The sequence below is a fragment of the Bombyx mandarina genome, chromosome 06, assembly GCF_030267445.1.
Source record: "Bombyx mandarina strain Sakado chromosome 06, ASM3026744v2".
Lineage (NCBI taxonomy): Eukaryota > Metazoa > Arthropoda > Insecta > Lepidoptera > Bombycidae > Bombyx > Bombyx mandarina.
In genome coordinates this window covers 2857971-2875163 of record NC_143213.1, presented here as the reverse complement: position 1 = coordinate 2875163, position 17193 = coordinate 2857971, and the positions used below count along the sequence as shown (strand labels likewise).

General features: G+C 37.8%; 1 protein-coding gene across 1 annotated transcript in view; it reads right to left on the bottom strand.

Moving 5' to 3' along the window:
- Window positions 1–17193, bottom strand: part of CCHa2 (neuropeptide CCHamide-2) — a 37612-nt gene that overhangs the window by 11050 nt on the left and 9369 nt on the right. The window contains exon 2 of the mRNA XM_028170407.2: window positions 7624–7701. Within this exon, the coding sequence (XP_028026208.2) occupies window positions 7624–7693 (70 nt within the window). The 5' untranslated portion in view covers window positions 7694–7701. The remainder of the gene's footprint in view (window positions 1–7623; window positions 7702–17193) is intronic.

Here is a 17193-nt window from a genome sequence, read left to right as displayed (position 1 = left end):
CGGATAAAGCAAAAGCTGCTTGTAAATGTAAAATGTAATGAATTTATCTACTGTTTTGCGGCAGGTTTTATATTTTATACTCGTATATCGAGGGGTGAAACGTTGTTTAAGCGACATTTCGCTTAAAACACAACATTAACCTTTTTAATTAAAGTTGCGTTTTATTTGGTATTACAGTTCGATGTTTTTAATTGAACTTGGAAGTCGTCGTGGCCTAACGGATAAGACGTCCGGTGCATTCGTGTTGAGCGATGCACCGGTGTTCGAATCCCGCAGGCTGGTACCAATTTTTCTAATGAAATACGTACTCAACAAATGTTCACGATTGATTTCCACGGTGAAGGAATAACATCGTGTTATAAAAGTAAAACCCGCAAAATTATAATTTGCGTAATTACTGGTGGTAGGACCTCTTGTGAGTCCGCGGGGTGGGTACCACCACCCTGCCTATTTCTGCCGGGAAGCAGTAATGCGTTTCAGTTTGAAGGGTGGGGCAGCCGATGTAACTATACTTGATACCTTAGAACTTATATCTCAAGATGGGTGGCGCATTTACGTTGTGGATGTCTATGGGCTCCAGTAACCACTTAACACCAGGTGGGCTGTGAGCTCGTCCACCTACCTAAGCAATAAAAAAAAACTTTAATTAGGTTTTACTCCGTTAGTTATAGCAGTTTTTTTAACATGATATCTTTTCCAAATTTCAAACTTTAAATGTCTCTCCGGTAGTTTTTCAGAAATGTCGTTCATAACCTTTCATCTCTCGATATAGATATTATAGTCTTATTGTGATAAACTCCGATATTTCGATGTGCTCATTATAACTCCGTACCGAACTCATTGAATTAAGAACCAAAGTTACATACGCCGTGTTCTATCTCCATCTCTGGGTTCACGGATTTTTTCCTCTCGTCTCTCGAGTCTTTGTTGTGAGAATCCTGTGTACTTGAATCAGTTTATGACACTTATCTCACGTAAACTCATGAGAGATCAGAACAGAATTACTTACGATTTCATTGTTTTGGAGTTAGTTTTGTGATACTTATCGTTCAATAGTAAGCTAAGGTCTACCCAAAGTTGATACATTGCGATTGGCAATCGAAATTAATAAAAAATTGGGTACCTCCACTTAACACGAAAGCGTAAAATTGCGTGCATAGTTCACAGGCGCTTCCCACTTTAGTTAATTCTCATAATTTTAAGACTCCCTTCAACAGAACAAGGGTTGTTCCAAATATTATTGACTTTATAATATAAATTCCGAAATGGACGTAATACTTAACAACTGCTTAATAGGTTTTTTTTTATATTCAAAGCGATATCTGAGGGTATGTAGTTTGTAAAGTATTTCATGAAATAGACAAAAAACCAGAATAATACAAAGCACTACTTAAAGCAAATAGTAGTTACAGTAGGTGTGAGATATCAAACTAGTTTCTAAACGCATTCGACACCTGTAATCCTAAAATGTAGCTATCTCGCTCTTTACTCAACTTCCCTCTTATCTTTTTCTTAAGTGTTCGGTTAAGTGCATGCTCATATTAAATAATGCTTATTAAATGTAATAATTAAGTGTTTTTATCCATATATTAAAGTAGGCATATTTCTTTTACCTTTCCCTATTTATTTGCTGGTGGCCTTTTTTTTGCTCAGGAGGAAATCGCCAGTCCTCCACTATGGATGGCGGGCGGGGCATGTCGGAGTCGAAACAACTAAAAACCTCGTATCGCTCAACAACCCACGTCCGAACCTCGCATGAGACAGAACTCATGAAAAGGCAAAGGGGGGAAAGCGAAGCGCTTAGTGCGGAGCACATCTCTCCCATCACCTTCCCCCTCGCTAGTAACCTAAGAGACTATTCCAGCTAAGCCTGGACGGGTAAGTGAGCTCATGGACTCAACCTGAGAGAATTTGCTAACACTAGCAAGAACAGTGCTTCGCTGAATCTACCACCAGATCGGAATCGCGGTATCGCAGGCATATGTATTTACATACACTGCGCGCCCTCTCGGCGTGTGTATGTTGTGAGAAAACTCGAACCCCGGTCCCGAAAATTAAGGTGCAGCAATGGAAATATAACATATCATAAATAACGTTCAAACGATACCAGTCAGTCGCTAATTTTATCCAATCTGACATTTTTAACAAATACAAATATTGAACAACATAACACCCACTGATTGATCACAAACTTTTATCGAGCTTATTTGTTACGTTTCATTTTCGTAAATTAAGTTTGTTTTTAAGCCAGAGCTTTTAAATTTCGTTCAGTTCGTTCGAAAATTATTTATCAACCGCAAGAACCATTGTCGGGAGCTTTCATGAAGAATCTTGTTTAATCTGTTTTAACAAAGTTATTTTTAATTCATCCTAAAAATAACAATCAAAATGCGCTAAAAAGACAGTACGTCAAAAAAATCCTATAAGATTCAAGCCGAATGCAGACAGACTTGAAAACAGTGAATTCTTTTCACCCATTCAATTTGTCATTCATCATTATCCAGGAGTGAAAGGTTAATTGGTATAAGCGACATTTATCTTTTTAAAGGTCCTTTTTATTTGTAATTAGCATCAGCAGTTCGATGTTTTTAATTGATCTTCAAATAAGTTTAAATTAAGTATAAATTTTGTTATAATATTTTTTCCAAATTTTAAACATTAAATGGCTCTCCTGCTGGTAGGACCTCTTGTGAGTCCGCACGGGTAGGTGCCACCACCCCGCCTATTTCTGCCCTGCAGCAGTAATGCGTTTCGGCTAGAAGGATGTGGCAGCCGTTATAACTATACTGAGACCTTAGAACTTATATCTCAAGGTGGCGCATTTACGTTATAGATGTCTATGGGCTCCAGTAACCACTTAACACCGGGTGGGCTGTGAACTCGTCTACCCATCAAAGCAATAAAAAATAAATTAAAAAATAACCCACCCTGAGATATAAGTTCTAAGGTCTCAGTATAGTTAATTTTGTACTTTTGTGTTACTTTTTATATAATATAAATAAAGTTGAAAAACGAAACAAAAACTAAGAGCGGAAGTAATAAATAACGATCAAATAAAGCAGACACGTGAAAACAGCTACAACGTTATAACACAGGCCAATTTGCTTAGTAGGAACGTCACAAAACTTTTCACATTTGTTCATCTTAAACGTTAAAACAACAATCGGCTTGCAAAGTTGTAACTTAAACAATATGGTTGAAGTTAAGTTATGGATAGCGGGTATTGGTTGTGGAATCGACCGAACCTTGTTTATTTTGTTAGTTGCTTTGCCTGGTCTCGAATTCGGTGTGTTTTATGTAACTATTCTACTTACTACAACATTCACTATTATTTTGATCTAACATATGTTTTTGGTGCCGAAAGTCGTTGTTAAACCAAAACTAAGATTCAGAACTGAGAGAACAGTTACTGGAGCCCATAGACATGTACAACGTAAATGCGCTACCCACCTTGAGATATAAGTTCTAAAGTCTCAGTATAGTTAGTATAGCCGTACCATCCGGCTATGGAATGAGCTCCCCTCCACGGGGTTTCCCGAGCGCTATGACATGTCCTTCTTCAAACGAGGCTTGTGGAGAGTATTAAGCGGTAGGCAGCGGCTTGGCTCTGCCGTTGGCATTGCTGAAGTCCATGGGCGACGGTAACCACTCACCATCAGGTGGGCCGTATGCTCGTCTGCCTACAAAGGCAATAAAAAAATAAAAAAAAAATAGTTACAACGACTGCCCCACCTTTCAAACCGAAACGCATTACTGCTTCACGGCAGAAATAGGCAGGCTGGTGGTACCTACCCGTGCGGACTCACAAGAGGTCCTACCACCAATAACGTCGAGAAATATTAATCAAATATTCTTGAAAGTGGGTCAAAAATGATATGAGGCTACTTTTCTCTGAGATGAATAGAAAAGGGGAATTGGACATCACCCAGCTCACTAATTTATTCCCTACCATCTCTTTACCATTCGTCAGCAACAAATCCTTAATTTTTAACTGTCTCCTCTTTCTTATCCTCGATTCCTATCCCGAGCCCTGGTTTACTGTTATACCTATTATACGCTTTGAAACAGTCACCGTTTCAAAGGTCAACTCTTACTCCAACGTATCGGAGATTTGAATTTAATTTTCCCAGGTGAGTGGTGAGATTGTGAAAAGTATCGTAACATATCGCAAACAATTTTTTTTTCTAACATTTCTACTCCGAAAATTTTCTATGAATTAGACCTTTATAGCCACAAATGAAAACGCGTCGATCAGTAAGGCAATCCTGATATTCAAGATGCGATGTGAGACCGAGTGGAACACATACAAATGCTCAATTTTCGGACCTTCATTCATCGGTCATTGTTTGGGATTTTCGTTTAAGACCCAAAAACGTGGATTCCGGAGTTATTCGCCGTGGAACGAATAAATTGAAATATTTAACAATCAAACCAATATACCAAGATATCTCGGATTGAAGTTTAGGGTAATGTTTTGCAACAAATTACAACTCGTGTCGATTGCTTTAACCCGACAGTCATGTTGTTTTTAAGTAGTGTTTATTATGAACTACTTAGACAACGAATCAACATAAGAATAAAATAAATACAACACATAAAATAAACACATACATTATTAGTCGTCGTCGTGGCCTAAAGGATAAGACGTCCGGTGCATTCGTATCTAACGACGCAACGGTGTTCGAATTCCGCAGGCGGGTACCAATTTTTCTAATGAAATAACATCGTGTAATAAAAAGCAAACCCGCAAAAATTATTTTTTTATATATACAGTCGTGGTCAACTAATTAGGGACATTCAAGATAGTGAAGAGCTATAACCGGTTATGTACATTTAAATATAAAACCCTATTGATTTCTCAGCACCTATTATTTGCATAATGTGGTCCGATTATTATGCTATAAATGGCTGTAAATAAAACATTTAATAAATACAAAAAGTATTTAATATCAAAGATTAAACATGTATTAAATATTAAGGTACAATTCTGTAGTGGACATTTAATTAAGGACAGTAAAGTATAATGAAAAATACAGTTACAAAAAACTTATAATCTTCAGTGTTATAATATCTCTAACAGCTCCATTTTATTACGTGTAAAATCAGCAAAACCTTTGTTAGTAATTACCGCTTGACACCGATGTGGCATAGACATTATCAGTTTCTGACATGTTTCGACAGGAATGTTTGCAGATGCCTCACAAAAAGCTTCATGATGTTCATCCAAATTTGTATTACGATAAGTGGCAACTTTTTTCTTGATTTCGTGCCAAAGGTGCTCAATTGGGTTGAGATCTGGGCTGCATAGCACCGATACAAACTGACTGGTAAGAAACGACTTGACTGAATGGGCGGTATGTTTCGGGTCGTTATCCTGCTGAAACGTCCATATAATAGGGAGATGCTCCTCAGCATAGGGAAGCATAGTTTCTTCCAATATTGCCTTGTATTGATGTTGGTCTAAGTTACCCTGAACTTTCCTCACAGGTCCCACTCCACGTCCAGAAAATGAACCCCATATTTTAATGTTTCCACCGCCATGTTTCACCTGTTTTTTTGTGAATCTTGGATTCATTTCCGCTTTTACAGGACGCCGTACATATTGCCTACCATCTGAAGAAATCAAATTAACCTTGGTCTCGTCAGAGAAAAGTACATGTTGCCATTGGGCGTAGGTCCAATGTCCATATTTACGTGCAAATGCCAAACGAGCATTTCTATGTTCTTTCTTCAACAACGGTACTTTGCGAGCCACTCTTCCGAACAACCGTGCTTCTACCCAACGTCGTCGAACGGTTTTCGCAGATACACCGGCTATTTCGTTTGCCCCAAACACTTCGTGTTTAATTAAAATAGAGCCTAGAAACAGATCTTTCTTAGCTAACCTGGTTATCATTCTATCTTCTTGCGGAGTCGTTTTTCTCGATGTTTTTGTTCTGGACACATTTAAAGCTGTGTTATAGTGCTTGAAATGTTGCACTGCATTGCATACCATAGTTTTTGAACAATTTAAATGTTGTGCTATCCTTCGGTATGACCAACCACGCTCGACAAACTTCATGATAATTTTTCGAAGTGTTGGATCGCAACTTTTATTTATGCCCATTTTTCTTCAAAATAATTCTCAAAACTTAAAATAAAAAATCTGGATTGCCGCCAAAACGACCACTAAACAATAAGAAAAGAAACAAAAAAGTATTAAAATTCCAATTTTGAAACTAGAACGCAATACCTCAGTGTCCCTAATTAAATGGCCAGCCAGCATTCTTTGAACCAATGGCACTATGATATTGTATCAGCTATACTGTAAAGAGGTTTAATGTTTAAGAAGTTGTTATTGTTTGTATAATCGCGCACATAAATGACTAATTACACTTACATGTAAAAAATATGGAATATTGCTAAGACTCGTTGGAAAATAAAAAAAATATTCACAATTTAGCTTAACTAGAGATTGTCCCTAATTAGTTGACCACGACTGTATATATATTTATATATTATAATTTTTTATTAAAAATTAATTAAATAAAAAAAATTAATTTGCGTAATTACTGGTGTTAGGACCTCTTGTGAGTCCGCACGGGTAGGTACCACCACCCTGCCATGAAGCAGTAATGCGTTTCGGCTTGAAGGGTGGGGCAGCCGTTGTAGATGTCTATGGGCTCCAGTAACTACTTAACATCAGGTGGGCTGTGAGCTCGTCCATCAAACTAAGCAATAAATAAAAACATTATTAAAACATTTAATGAAATTTATGTATACACATAAATACAAATGTATATTTATAAATATATATGTATGTCGCATCCGGATTCGACAAACGAAACGAAAGCGCGCCATCTAGTGGGTGTGAGCCGCAACTACTCGTCAAATATCGACCCAGTTCGGGTGGCGAGCTTCGACAGAGTCGAGAGGTCGTCGCTAGAGTGGAATCGAGATACATTCGTTGCCTGACTCAGGGCCCTGAAATTGCGATTCTTTAAGACAATTTTTTTTTTGTATGGGAACTAGCGACATCTTGTAGCAGATGCCCCTAAACTTATATGTTGTTAAGGTTAAGCCATTAATTCATTACTGTATAACTAAACACAGAAAATAAAAATAATTCATACAAGTTTTTATTTGAGACAAATTATGAAATTTTATCAATTTGTAAATTCAGAAAATATACAAAATCTTTCATTAAAATTAAATATGGGATAGGTAGGATAGGTGTTAGATAGGTGTTACTACCATCTATAGGAGCAATGAGAAGCTAATCGAAGCGAAGCCATCTAGTGGCCGACGCCCGTAAACATTTTTGTTGAGTGCTTGAGTTGCTTATCTATACCTAATTTATGTGTATTATCTATGGCCTGACTTTGGAAGACTGAAGACGTCACGGAATTGTCATCGTTTCCTGCTTCGCAATCTCTGCATGATTGACCACCGCGAGCCCGCAGTGTCAAAAAAATATATACCACCGTGTTCCCACAATGTCAAAGAAAATTAACATATCGGCCCATTCTGCGACATGTTTATAAGTATATAAGTAGATATTCAAGAAATAAAATATATAGTTTAAAATGGTTGCATTACCAATGATGCATCATCATAGTTATAAGTTAGAAGTGGAATACTCACGTTTAGCACTCACTCCTTGTGACATCATCAGCAAGGCTGCGATCGACACCGCTAAGCAGATCTGAGCCATTGTTGAAACTGCAATAAAACGAATGTATTAATTTTTTCATACCATTTATATTTTTAAGTACGTGGTACTGAAATTAAACTGGTGACAACGATTCGCTTCTTTTTCCGCTACAATCAGCAAAGGAATTTCAGCCCGCTTAAAGTTTAGACGTCACCGAAGCCAATGGACATGACAATGTCCCTGGGACGCTTCGTAAGAGACGAAAGTCATATTCTCGTTAATATTGCGTAATATAATTTTTTTTCAGGAGGAAATCGCCGGTCTTCCGCCCTCCACTGGGGATGGAGGGCGAAGCATGTCAGACTGGAACTGACCAAAACCTCCTGTCGCTCAACAACCAACGTCCGAACCTCGCATGAGACAGAACTCATGAAGAAGCAAAGGGGGGAAAGTGAAGCGTTTAGTGCGGAGCACATCTCTCCCATCACCCTCCCCCTCGGGACGCCAGACCGGCGGTCGTCGGCGCCACGACCACCACAGTTTTCTGTCTGACGTATATTTCGGAGCAGAGAAAGAGGGGATGGTGATTTTTTTTATAACGTTGATGGCGCCCTTGTCTACTTTTTTATTGCCTAGATGGGTGGGCGAGCTCACAGCCCACCTGGTGTTAAATGGTTACCGGAGCCCATAGACATCTACAACGTAAATGCCACCCCTCACCATGAGATATAAGTTCTAAGGTCGCAGTATAGTACAACGGCTGCTCCACCATTCAAACCGAAACGCATTACTACTTCACGGCAGAAATAGGCAGGGTGGTGGTACCTACCCGTGCGGACTCACAAGAGGTCCTACCACAAGTAATTACGCAAATTATAATTTTGTGAGTTTGATTTTTATTACACGATGTTATTTCTTCACCGTGGAAGTCAATCGTGAACATTTGTTAAGTACGTATTCCATTAGAAAAATTGGTACCCGCCTGCTGGATTCGAACACCGTTCCATTGCTGGATTCGAATGCACTGGACGTCTTATCCTTTAGGCCACGACGACTTCGACAATGGAAGATAAGGAGGTTCGCCGCATATAAACCGGTCATTACAGCCTTTGGGTATCTGATCAGTTAAAACTGCGCCACGGCTAATTTTATACACTCCTTACTACTCTCTTCACCTTTTATCCGTGCAAAATCTTAAAGAATATGTATTTTAAGCACTAGTAAAACAAAAGAAAAAAATCGGTCTCCTTACAAAAACACAAATAAATACTACAATATGAACATAACTGTGAATGGCTTTGATAAAATCCGCCGAAAATACCTCAATTATAATCGAAGGGAAACAACACTTGTATTGGCTCTCTGACATCAAAGCCCAAAAATATTTATTGGTTTTCCTTTGAATTAAACCAATAAAGATTTTATTTATATGTATTTAATTGACGTCTGGAGATTAAAATACTGTAGTAATGGTTGTATTTACCTAGTCAGGTCATAAATTCTGTCACATGTTTAATGTAAAATAATTGAAACAAGTTTATTCATTATGTAAACCATTCATATACCAAAATGAACTGAATAAAACATAGATTCTTATGACACAAAGTTTATTCAAAATGACCTCCGTGATTTTGAATACACGCCTTCAATCTGCGCGGCCAGTCGTCTATCGCAGCACGAACGAGGTCCATGTCAATATCGGCGGCTGCCTTAATCAAGGATGTCTTGAGTGACTCCAAATTGGGATGAGGCTTTGAGCACGCCTTTTCCTCCAAGTGTTGCCATATCTTGTAATCTAACGGATTCAAATCTGGACTGGAGGAGGGCCAGTCTTCGTGCCGGATGAAGTCGATTTCACGCGCCGCCAGCCAGTCTTGTGTGCTCTTCGCTCTATGAGCTGGCGCCGAATCTTGTTGGAATACCCAGTGCCTGTTATTGAACATGGTATGAGAAACAGGTTTCACGAGGTTCGTCAGGACTGTATTTTGATACACAACTGCGTTCGTTTTTACACCTTTCTCACAAAAATGTACCTCTGTTAAGCCCCAATAAGAAACTCCCAACCATACCATGAGCGAGGATGGAAAATGACCTCGTTGGACACGCGGAATACGGTTGCTCGCTTCTTCACTACTGTGTGCGTACACCTTATCATTTTGTTTGTTGTAGCTCTCTTCTACGGTAAAAATTTTTTCATCCGAAAAAAGAATTTCCCGATTTTTTTTTCCCGCGTACCGCTTCAACAAAGCGCGGCATCTCTTCAGTCTCAGGTCCATTAGACGAGCATTCAAACGATGTCCTGTTTTTCTTCGATATGCCCGGAGCCCTAAGTCTTCATTTAACACCCTTTTCACCGTGGTTCTGCTTAACCCCATCTGAAGGGCCAAAAGTTTCTGCTTACGTTTGGGATTTCTTTGAATTCGCGCCTTCACAGCTTTTATCACTGCTGGAGTCCTAACAGACCGAGGGCGACCACTTCTTGACCTGTCATCTACACTAGAGTCTTCATTGTATCGTTTGATGGTACGATAAACGAATCTTTTGGTTATATTCAAAATTTTCAGTATGTTAAAAATTTGAATTGGCGCGTAACCGCAACGATGCAACGCAATAACTGCAACACGGTTTTCTTTAAGCATCCACTCCATATTTAAAAATGAGTAAAATTCTAAAAGTATACATTTTTATTTTCATGAACAATTCGAAATTCGAATTCAATAAACTTTTTTGTGGCCAGCATTCTAAAAGAAAAGTTTTTACTGTGTGACAATACTTATGACCTGACTAGTTATATAAATTTAGTATTTTGACTATTTTTACTGGTGATAGGATGTCTTGTGTGTCCGCACGGGTAGGTATCTATCTATCCTGCCTGTTTCTGCCGTGAAACAGTAATGCGTTTCGGCTTGAAAGGTGGAGCAACCGTTTTACTGTTAAAAGTGAGACCTGATATAATGATAAAATGGAAATAATATAACCAAAAACGGACGAAGCCAGAGAAACACAGTAATAGTATAAGTTTGGTTTGAACAAAGAAACAATAAAAGCGGTCGATCGTAAAACTCATTCCAAATCCGGATGCAGCATGATAAGAAGACTTGCAGCTCTGACCCAGAATAATGTGGGATAAAGACGATAAGAAGAACATCTATTTATATAAGCACTTGATTCTAGTTCCTACAACAACAAAAATAAAAAAGATGTGTGGTGTCGTGAGACACCGGGTAGGAACGAAGTTCCTTATTATAAAAATATTAATTTTAAGTTCTATTCGAGGTATAAAGAAAATAAAACTGGAGGTTTCGCAACAACCCACGGTCATTCGGTAACGTGCGAACTTTTTGTGGTACACTTCATTCACGGTTGTTTGCATAATTATGAGTTAGTGTATTGCGCAAACGAACGCTCTGAGATCGTGGTCAATGAATGATAAAAAAATATGTTATTTTTTGTACGTTATTACAAAGATAAGTCGTACACTGTGTGCATTACTAATAAAAATCTTACGTTACGGACGTTTTTTCCCGGTTAGGGTACCCCTCCATAAGGCATCGTCCCATAAGGAACTTCTTTCCAAAAAAAATTAAATTCACAGTTCTGACTAAATTATTCCTTAACTGAGCATACTATGTAATTCAGGAGAACTTAATTCTAAGCTAAAACTGTTACAATGTGGACTTGGGAGTCAGTATCTGTCTTTAGCGAACACGACCAGCTTCGGGCGACTAAATACATTCAGTTCAATGTAATCAGTGCGTCCCTACCGGGGAAGCAACTTCGTTAGCCTCACTCGAGCGTCCGGACCGGAGGTAACATAACTGACCAGATAAACTTGATCCGTACAGGAAAATTTCTTGTGTTTCAATTGTAATTTTACATTCTTTTGTACTAAAAACGAGTTTTAGGCCAATGTTGCTTCAGCTCCGAGAGAAATTTAGAATTGTTTGTTTTTATTTTTAAGCTATTGCATAGCTTTTATCGCGGGCCTTGAGCGCGGCGACCGAATCATGAAATTCCGTAACGAAAAAACCTGACACCCCTCACTCCGCCTACCATGTAGCTCGCGTTCAACACATTCACACGTTGCGCTTGTGTAGTGTTTGTGAATAAGCGCGTGGCGTGACGTCACACTGCATGCGCATCATGAAAAGTCTGCCCATTTCTCTCTAGCATATGAGTGTGAAGGGGACAGTTAAGGTTTTGCTTTTATTCATGTTGAATATAGCGTGATCTTGTTTTATTATTGTTTTAATATTAAATTATCATTGTCTAATTATAATTGCATAAGTTGATAAAAAATGCTATGCAATAGCTTTACCGCGGCAGTTCACGAGTGCCTCACGTTTTTATTTTTATTTTACAGCCCTTGCGAGGAAATCTTTTTTATTGTATGCCCATATGGTTGACAATTCATGAAATAAATAGCGTATTCATTCTAAATTGATGTCTGATCAATGGAATATCGAACCTACATACTTTGGTGGTTAAAGACAAAGATAGATAGATTCACTAACAACCCAAGACGGTATGATTTGGTCATGAAATATGACCAAACTTGACTGATAAAAACCGACATATGATTATTACAATATTAATTTAAATTAGATTTAATTTATGGTGTAGTGTCAGTTTTGTCGCCAAGTACTTTGTCGTAAGCTTTGATCTCATCTATCAAGATCAACAGAGATAATCGTACATCTTTTGAACTCATCTGCTCATTACTTTTTCAATAGCAATTCATATGATTATAAAGAATATGTTAGTTGATTTAATCAAACGGTTAGCGATTACACTTGAGAGTTCAATCTACGCTGGTACTTCTAAAGTTCATCGACAACAATCGAATTTGTGGTTCACCATGTTTGCACGGAGAGTTTGCGTGTCAATCGATTGATAAAACTATTTCCGACTGTTACTAGTTATCCCCCTTTTTTTAGAAATATTCATCCTTAAAATTAGAGAATTCAAGGCATGAGACATCTTAACTATCTTGGAGTTTTGTCATTATTGTATACACACTGTTATATTTATGCACATTATTTTGCTATGAACAATATTAATAGAGAAAATACGTTAACAATTTATAATCTACGATCTGTATTGACTACTGCCTTGTCCTTGCATTAATTTTTACTTCACAACGAAGTTACCTATCTGAAAAAATTTTTAAGAGAGGAAAATATACCATTTTACTAGTAAATTTCGAAGTGCCCACAAACAGATTCTATAAGTCAATTGCTACATATTAAAATATTGCATAAAATAAAAAACACACAGACCAGTTTCCTTTCAGTGATTTTGAAGAAGCAAACGAACAATGGTCAAGTTGGTATTATTTAAGGAAACAAGTTCCTTGCAACGAATCGGTTATTTTTACTATTTACAAGATTTAGTTAGTGTTCGTCCAATAATCGTAATTCAAGAACGCGACTCATGTCTTGTCTTTTATCATCGAATTTTTTGTAAAGATGAGGAAAACTATTTCCAATTATATTTTCTTTATTGTTTACTATGTTTACTTTTAAAATTTTGGTTTGTCAACAGATACGCTTGAAAATAAAAATCTCTCGACAGAGGAGAAGAAAGAACATAGCTGTTGTTTTTTCCTAAAGAAAACTTATATACACAATAGAATACTTATATACACAATATCTGCCACAACCGTAACACATTACTTATAAACCAATTCTTCAATAAAAAAAATAAAAAAAAATTTATTCTTAAATCCCTTCGAGTAAATCTTTGACTTTAGGGGGTATTTCCAAATTGATCATTTTTGGGAAATAAAATATTTTCTTTTTCGACGGAATCCGAAGTTCTGTTTTGCCGTAGTATAATAACATTGGCTAAATTTATTTATTTTTTTAAATATTTTGGTAATGTAGAATCTCTCGTATTACCAACATAAAATATGGGGCCAAACCTGGTCTGATCCGTTCTTTGGTCACGTTTTTTACTTTTTATTTTTTTATTGCCTAGATGGGTGAACGAACTCACAACCCACCTGGTGTTAAGTGGTTACTGGAGCCCATAGACATTTACGACATAAATGCGCCACCCACCTTGAGAGACAAGTTCTAAGGTCTCAGTATAGTTAAAACGGCTGCCCCACCCTTCAAACCGAAACGCATTACTGCTTCACGGCAGCAATAGGCAGGGTGGTGGTACCTAGCCGTGCGGACTCACCAGAGGTCCTACCACCAGTAAAAACGTATAATTTTAAAGCCGTGGAGTCATTGGCTCCGGTTCGAGAGGACGTTCTCTCTATGGCTTACCGTTCTGAGCTATTAAAACACTTTATCTGTACCAATAAAAAGACAATTCCGAACTTTGAAATTTTGTGAACGGGGCGACTTAAAATCTCGTTATCTCGCCTCCCGGTACGTTCAATTTCAAACAAATCCCGCGAGCTGCTCTCAACTCTCCGAACGTAACGCATCGTTTTTCGTGTGTGTTTATAAATAAAATATTGAAATATTCCCTTATTGCTCTGCATTATGGCCTCAATAAACAGACGAATGAAAGTAGTCTTTTTTTATTTTATTGCTTACATGGGTGGACGAGCTCACAGCCCAACTGGTGTTAAGTGGTTACTGGAGCCCATAGACATCAATAACGTAAATGCGCCACCCACCTTGAGATAAGTTCTAAGGTCTCCGTATAGTTACAACGGCTGCCCCACCCTTCAAACCGAAACGCATTACTGCTTCGCAGCAAAAATATGTGGGGTGGTGGTACCTACCCGTGCGGACTCACAACAGTGACAAGAGACAAAAAAAAAGTAGTCTTCCTCGCCTATGGCCTATTTACAAGGCCATACTCCTCAATCACTTTAGTTCGTAGTAATTACCTAGCTTCCTCTAACTTCAATTTTAAGTGCAAGGCACGTTATAAGACTGCGACAGGCCGCGAAACTTAACTAATTTGTTGTTTATTTAAATAACGATGTTTAATTGCATATTCTGAAACATGTAACAGCATAAGCTCATTTCAATTGAGTTTTAAGATACAGTAGGACTCTTTTGTTATGCGACATAAAAAGTGATCTGGTTTGCGAATTCGGCTTAGGGAAACTACGAAAAATCAACGAACTCCTAAGTCCTACAAACCCTAATGCTGCCATATTTAGTCAGGGCAGTAGCCCTGATCCTCTTATTCCGTGCCCTGGTTAGGGGCTAATGCCCTAATAATAATGGGTCTCCAGAATAACTCCTAACTAATGTTACTGGTGGTAGGACCTCTTGTAAGTCCGCACGGGTAGGTACCATCACCCTGCCTATTTCTGCCGTGAAGCAGTAATGCGTTTCGGTTTGAAGGGTGGGGCAGCCGTTGTAACTATAATTGAGACCTTAGAACTTATATCTCAAGGTGGGTGGCGCATTTTCGTTGTAGATGTCTATGGGCTCCAGTAACCACTTAACACCAGGTGGGCTGTGAGCTCGTCCACACATCTAAGCAATAAAAAATAAATAAATAAAACTCCACTCCCTTCACTACTTAATAGAGCAGACATCTACTTTAAGAAGCTTTCTTTTTCTTTCCTAGTTAAGCTGGTAGCGTTGAGTGGATATGCCAGTGTAACCGAGCGAGTAGGTTAGCTCACGAGACTCAAACCTGACGACGTTGCTAACACTAGCCCTAGCAAGAGCAGTGCTTCGCAGAATCTACCACCTGGTCGGAAACGCGACCCACTGAGAAGATCCGGCGAGAAACTCAGTGGGCTGTGTTTGTGAGTTAATTTACTCGCAAGCGACGGGTTCGACGAGAACGATGATCGGTGCTTGAAGTACCTAAAAGCACCGTCAGTGGATCGAGAGGAAGAACAAAGCCATGACACGAAACCACCAGCATTTAGTTCAATTCAAATTTTATTACAACGACGAGCATAAAACCTTCCTGGCCGTCTGATCACAGTCACGCCGCGGCCTATAACAAAACAAATTTGTCCGCAATGTAATCAAAATAAATCAAATCATTATTCGATTATTCGCACGTGATTCTACTCTAACTAGATCGGATAGTAATTTCATAAAAACAAACCAACTAAACTGTTATAACGCAACACAATCGTGCGCGAATGAACAAGTTCAGTAATTGACTTAATACATTAACGTTCTTTAGTTACTGAGCGCGTGATAATTGAACTCGCGCTTATTGTGTTATGGTCATTAATGGATGAATTTGTTTGACAGGATGTAACTTTGTTAATATAGACTCGTTTAGCTTTTGGTGAGAGCCGACCCAGTGGCTTTTAAGACTTGACACTTGCCAATGTAATTTTCTGTTCGTGTTAATGAATTATTTTGTTGTTTCCATAATCTATATATTAATACGTGAAGCAAAAACTTTGTACCCCTTTTTACGAAAATTCCGCGGATAGAGGAGTATGAAATTTCCCAAACTTATAGAGAATATAGAAAAGGAGTGCAGAATGTATTTTTTTTTTAATTATGCATAAAAAATACATTAAATCAAATAAAAAAAACATTACAAACCCTACCATGTATTTGACACACACACATACGCATGCATACTATTTGTTTATTGTCAAACTTTTCTTATTGCTTTTAGTCTGTAGTCAAATTGGAAATAGAGTAATATATCATCTTCATTTCATTTCACTCCATATTATCATTTTTCATAAAATTAAGAATATAAAGTAAAATAAGACATGACTTAAAGGTCTTAGTTACCAGGTCATAAAATCTCTTAAAAAAACAATTGAGTAATATTGTTTGTCTTTATTAATAATTGTCTAAAGTGTAGTCTTGATGAAATCTGTGATCATAGAAGTATAATAGTTTTTGACAATAGATAATAATAGTGTAGAAATTTTTAATTTCAATCAATTATAGTCGAATTTCGACTACAAGGGGACCACTAGTATGGTATAATATGATAGAATGAACAATGACGTAATTAAAACTATATTTTGATCTCGTGTTTTCCTTTATAATATTAAGAGATAATATTTTAAAGGAAAACTTCAAAGCAATCCAAAAATCGGCTCTGATAAAATGACATTAAGAACGTCAGACGTATAACTACAACGTAAAAATTGTTTTAATTTACGACTCGCGAAAATCGTCGGATGCATACGCTTGGCAGCCTGACGCTCCAACTGTTGACGATTGGAACTCGTAACATATTATGTGTAAGATCATATTTCTCATCACATCAGCCCGTTGAAATTCTCGCCAGATTTAATACACGGGTCACAATCTCGACCTGGTGGTAGATAAGCTCGCGAAGCAGCTGCTTTTGAGCAGTTATTCCCTCGGGTGCGTGTAGTGGTAAGTGACACGGTCACTACACAAGAGGGTCGCGGGTTCGAATCCCGCCAAGGGAAGATATTTTGTATGATAAAGTGTATTTTCCAGAGTTATGGATGTATATTAAATATATGTATGTGTATAATAAAAATCTTACATTTGTTTCCGTTATCTGGTACCTGTAACACAAGTTCTTTATGAGCTTAGCACGGGATCAGTTAACGTGTCGCAATTGTTAGTAAATATTTATATTTATTTATTTAATATATCCGTCCGTCTTAATGACGC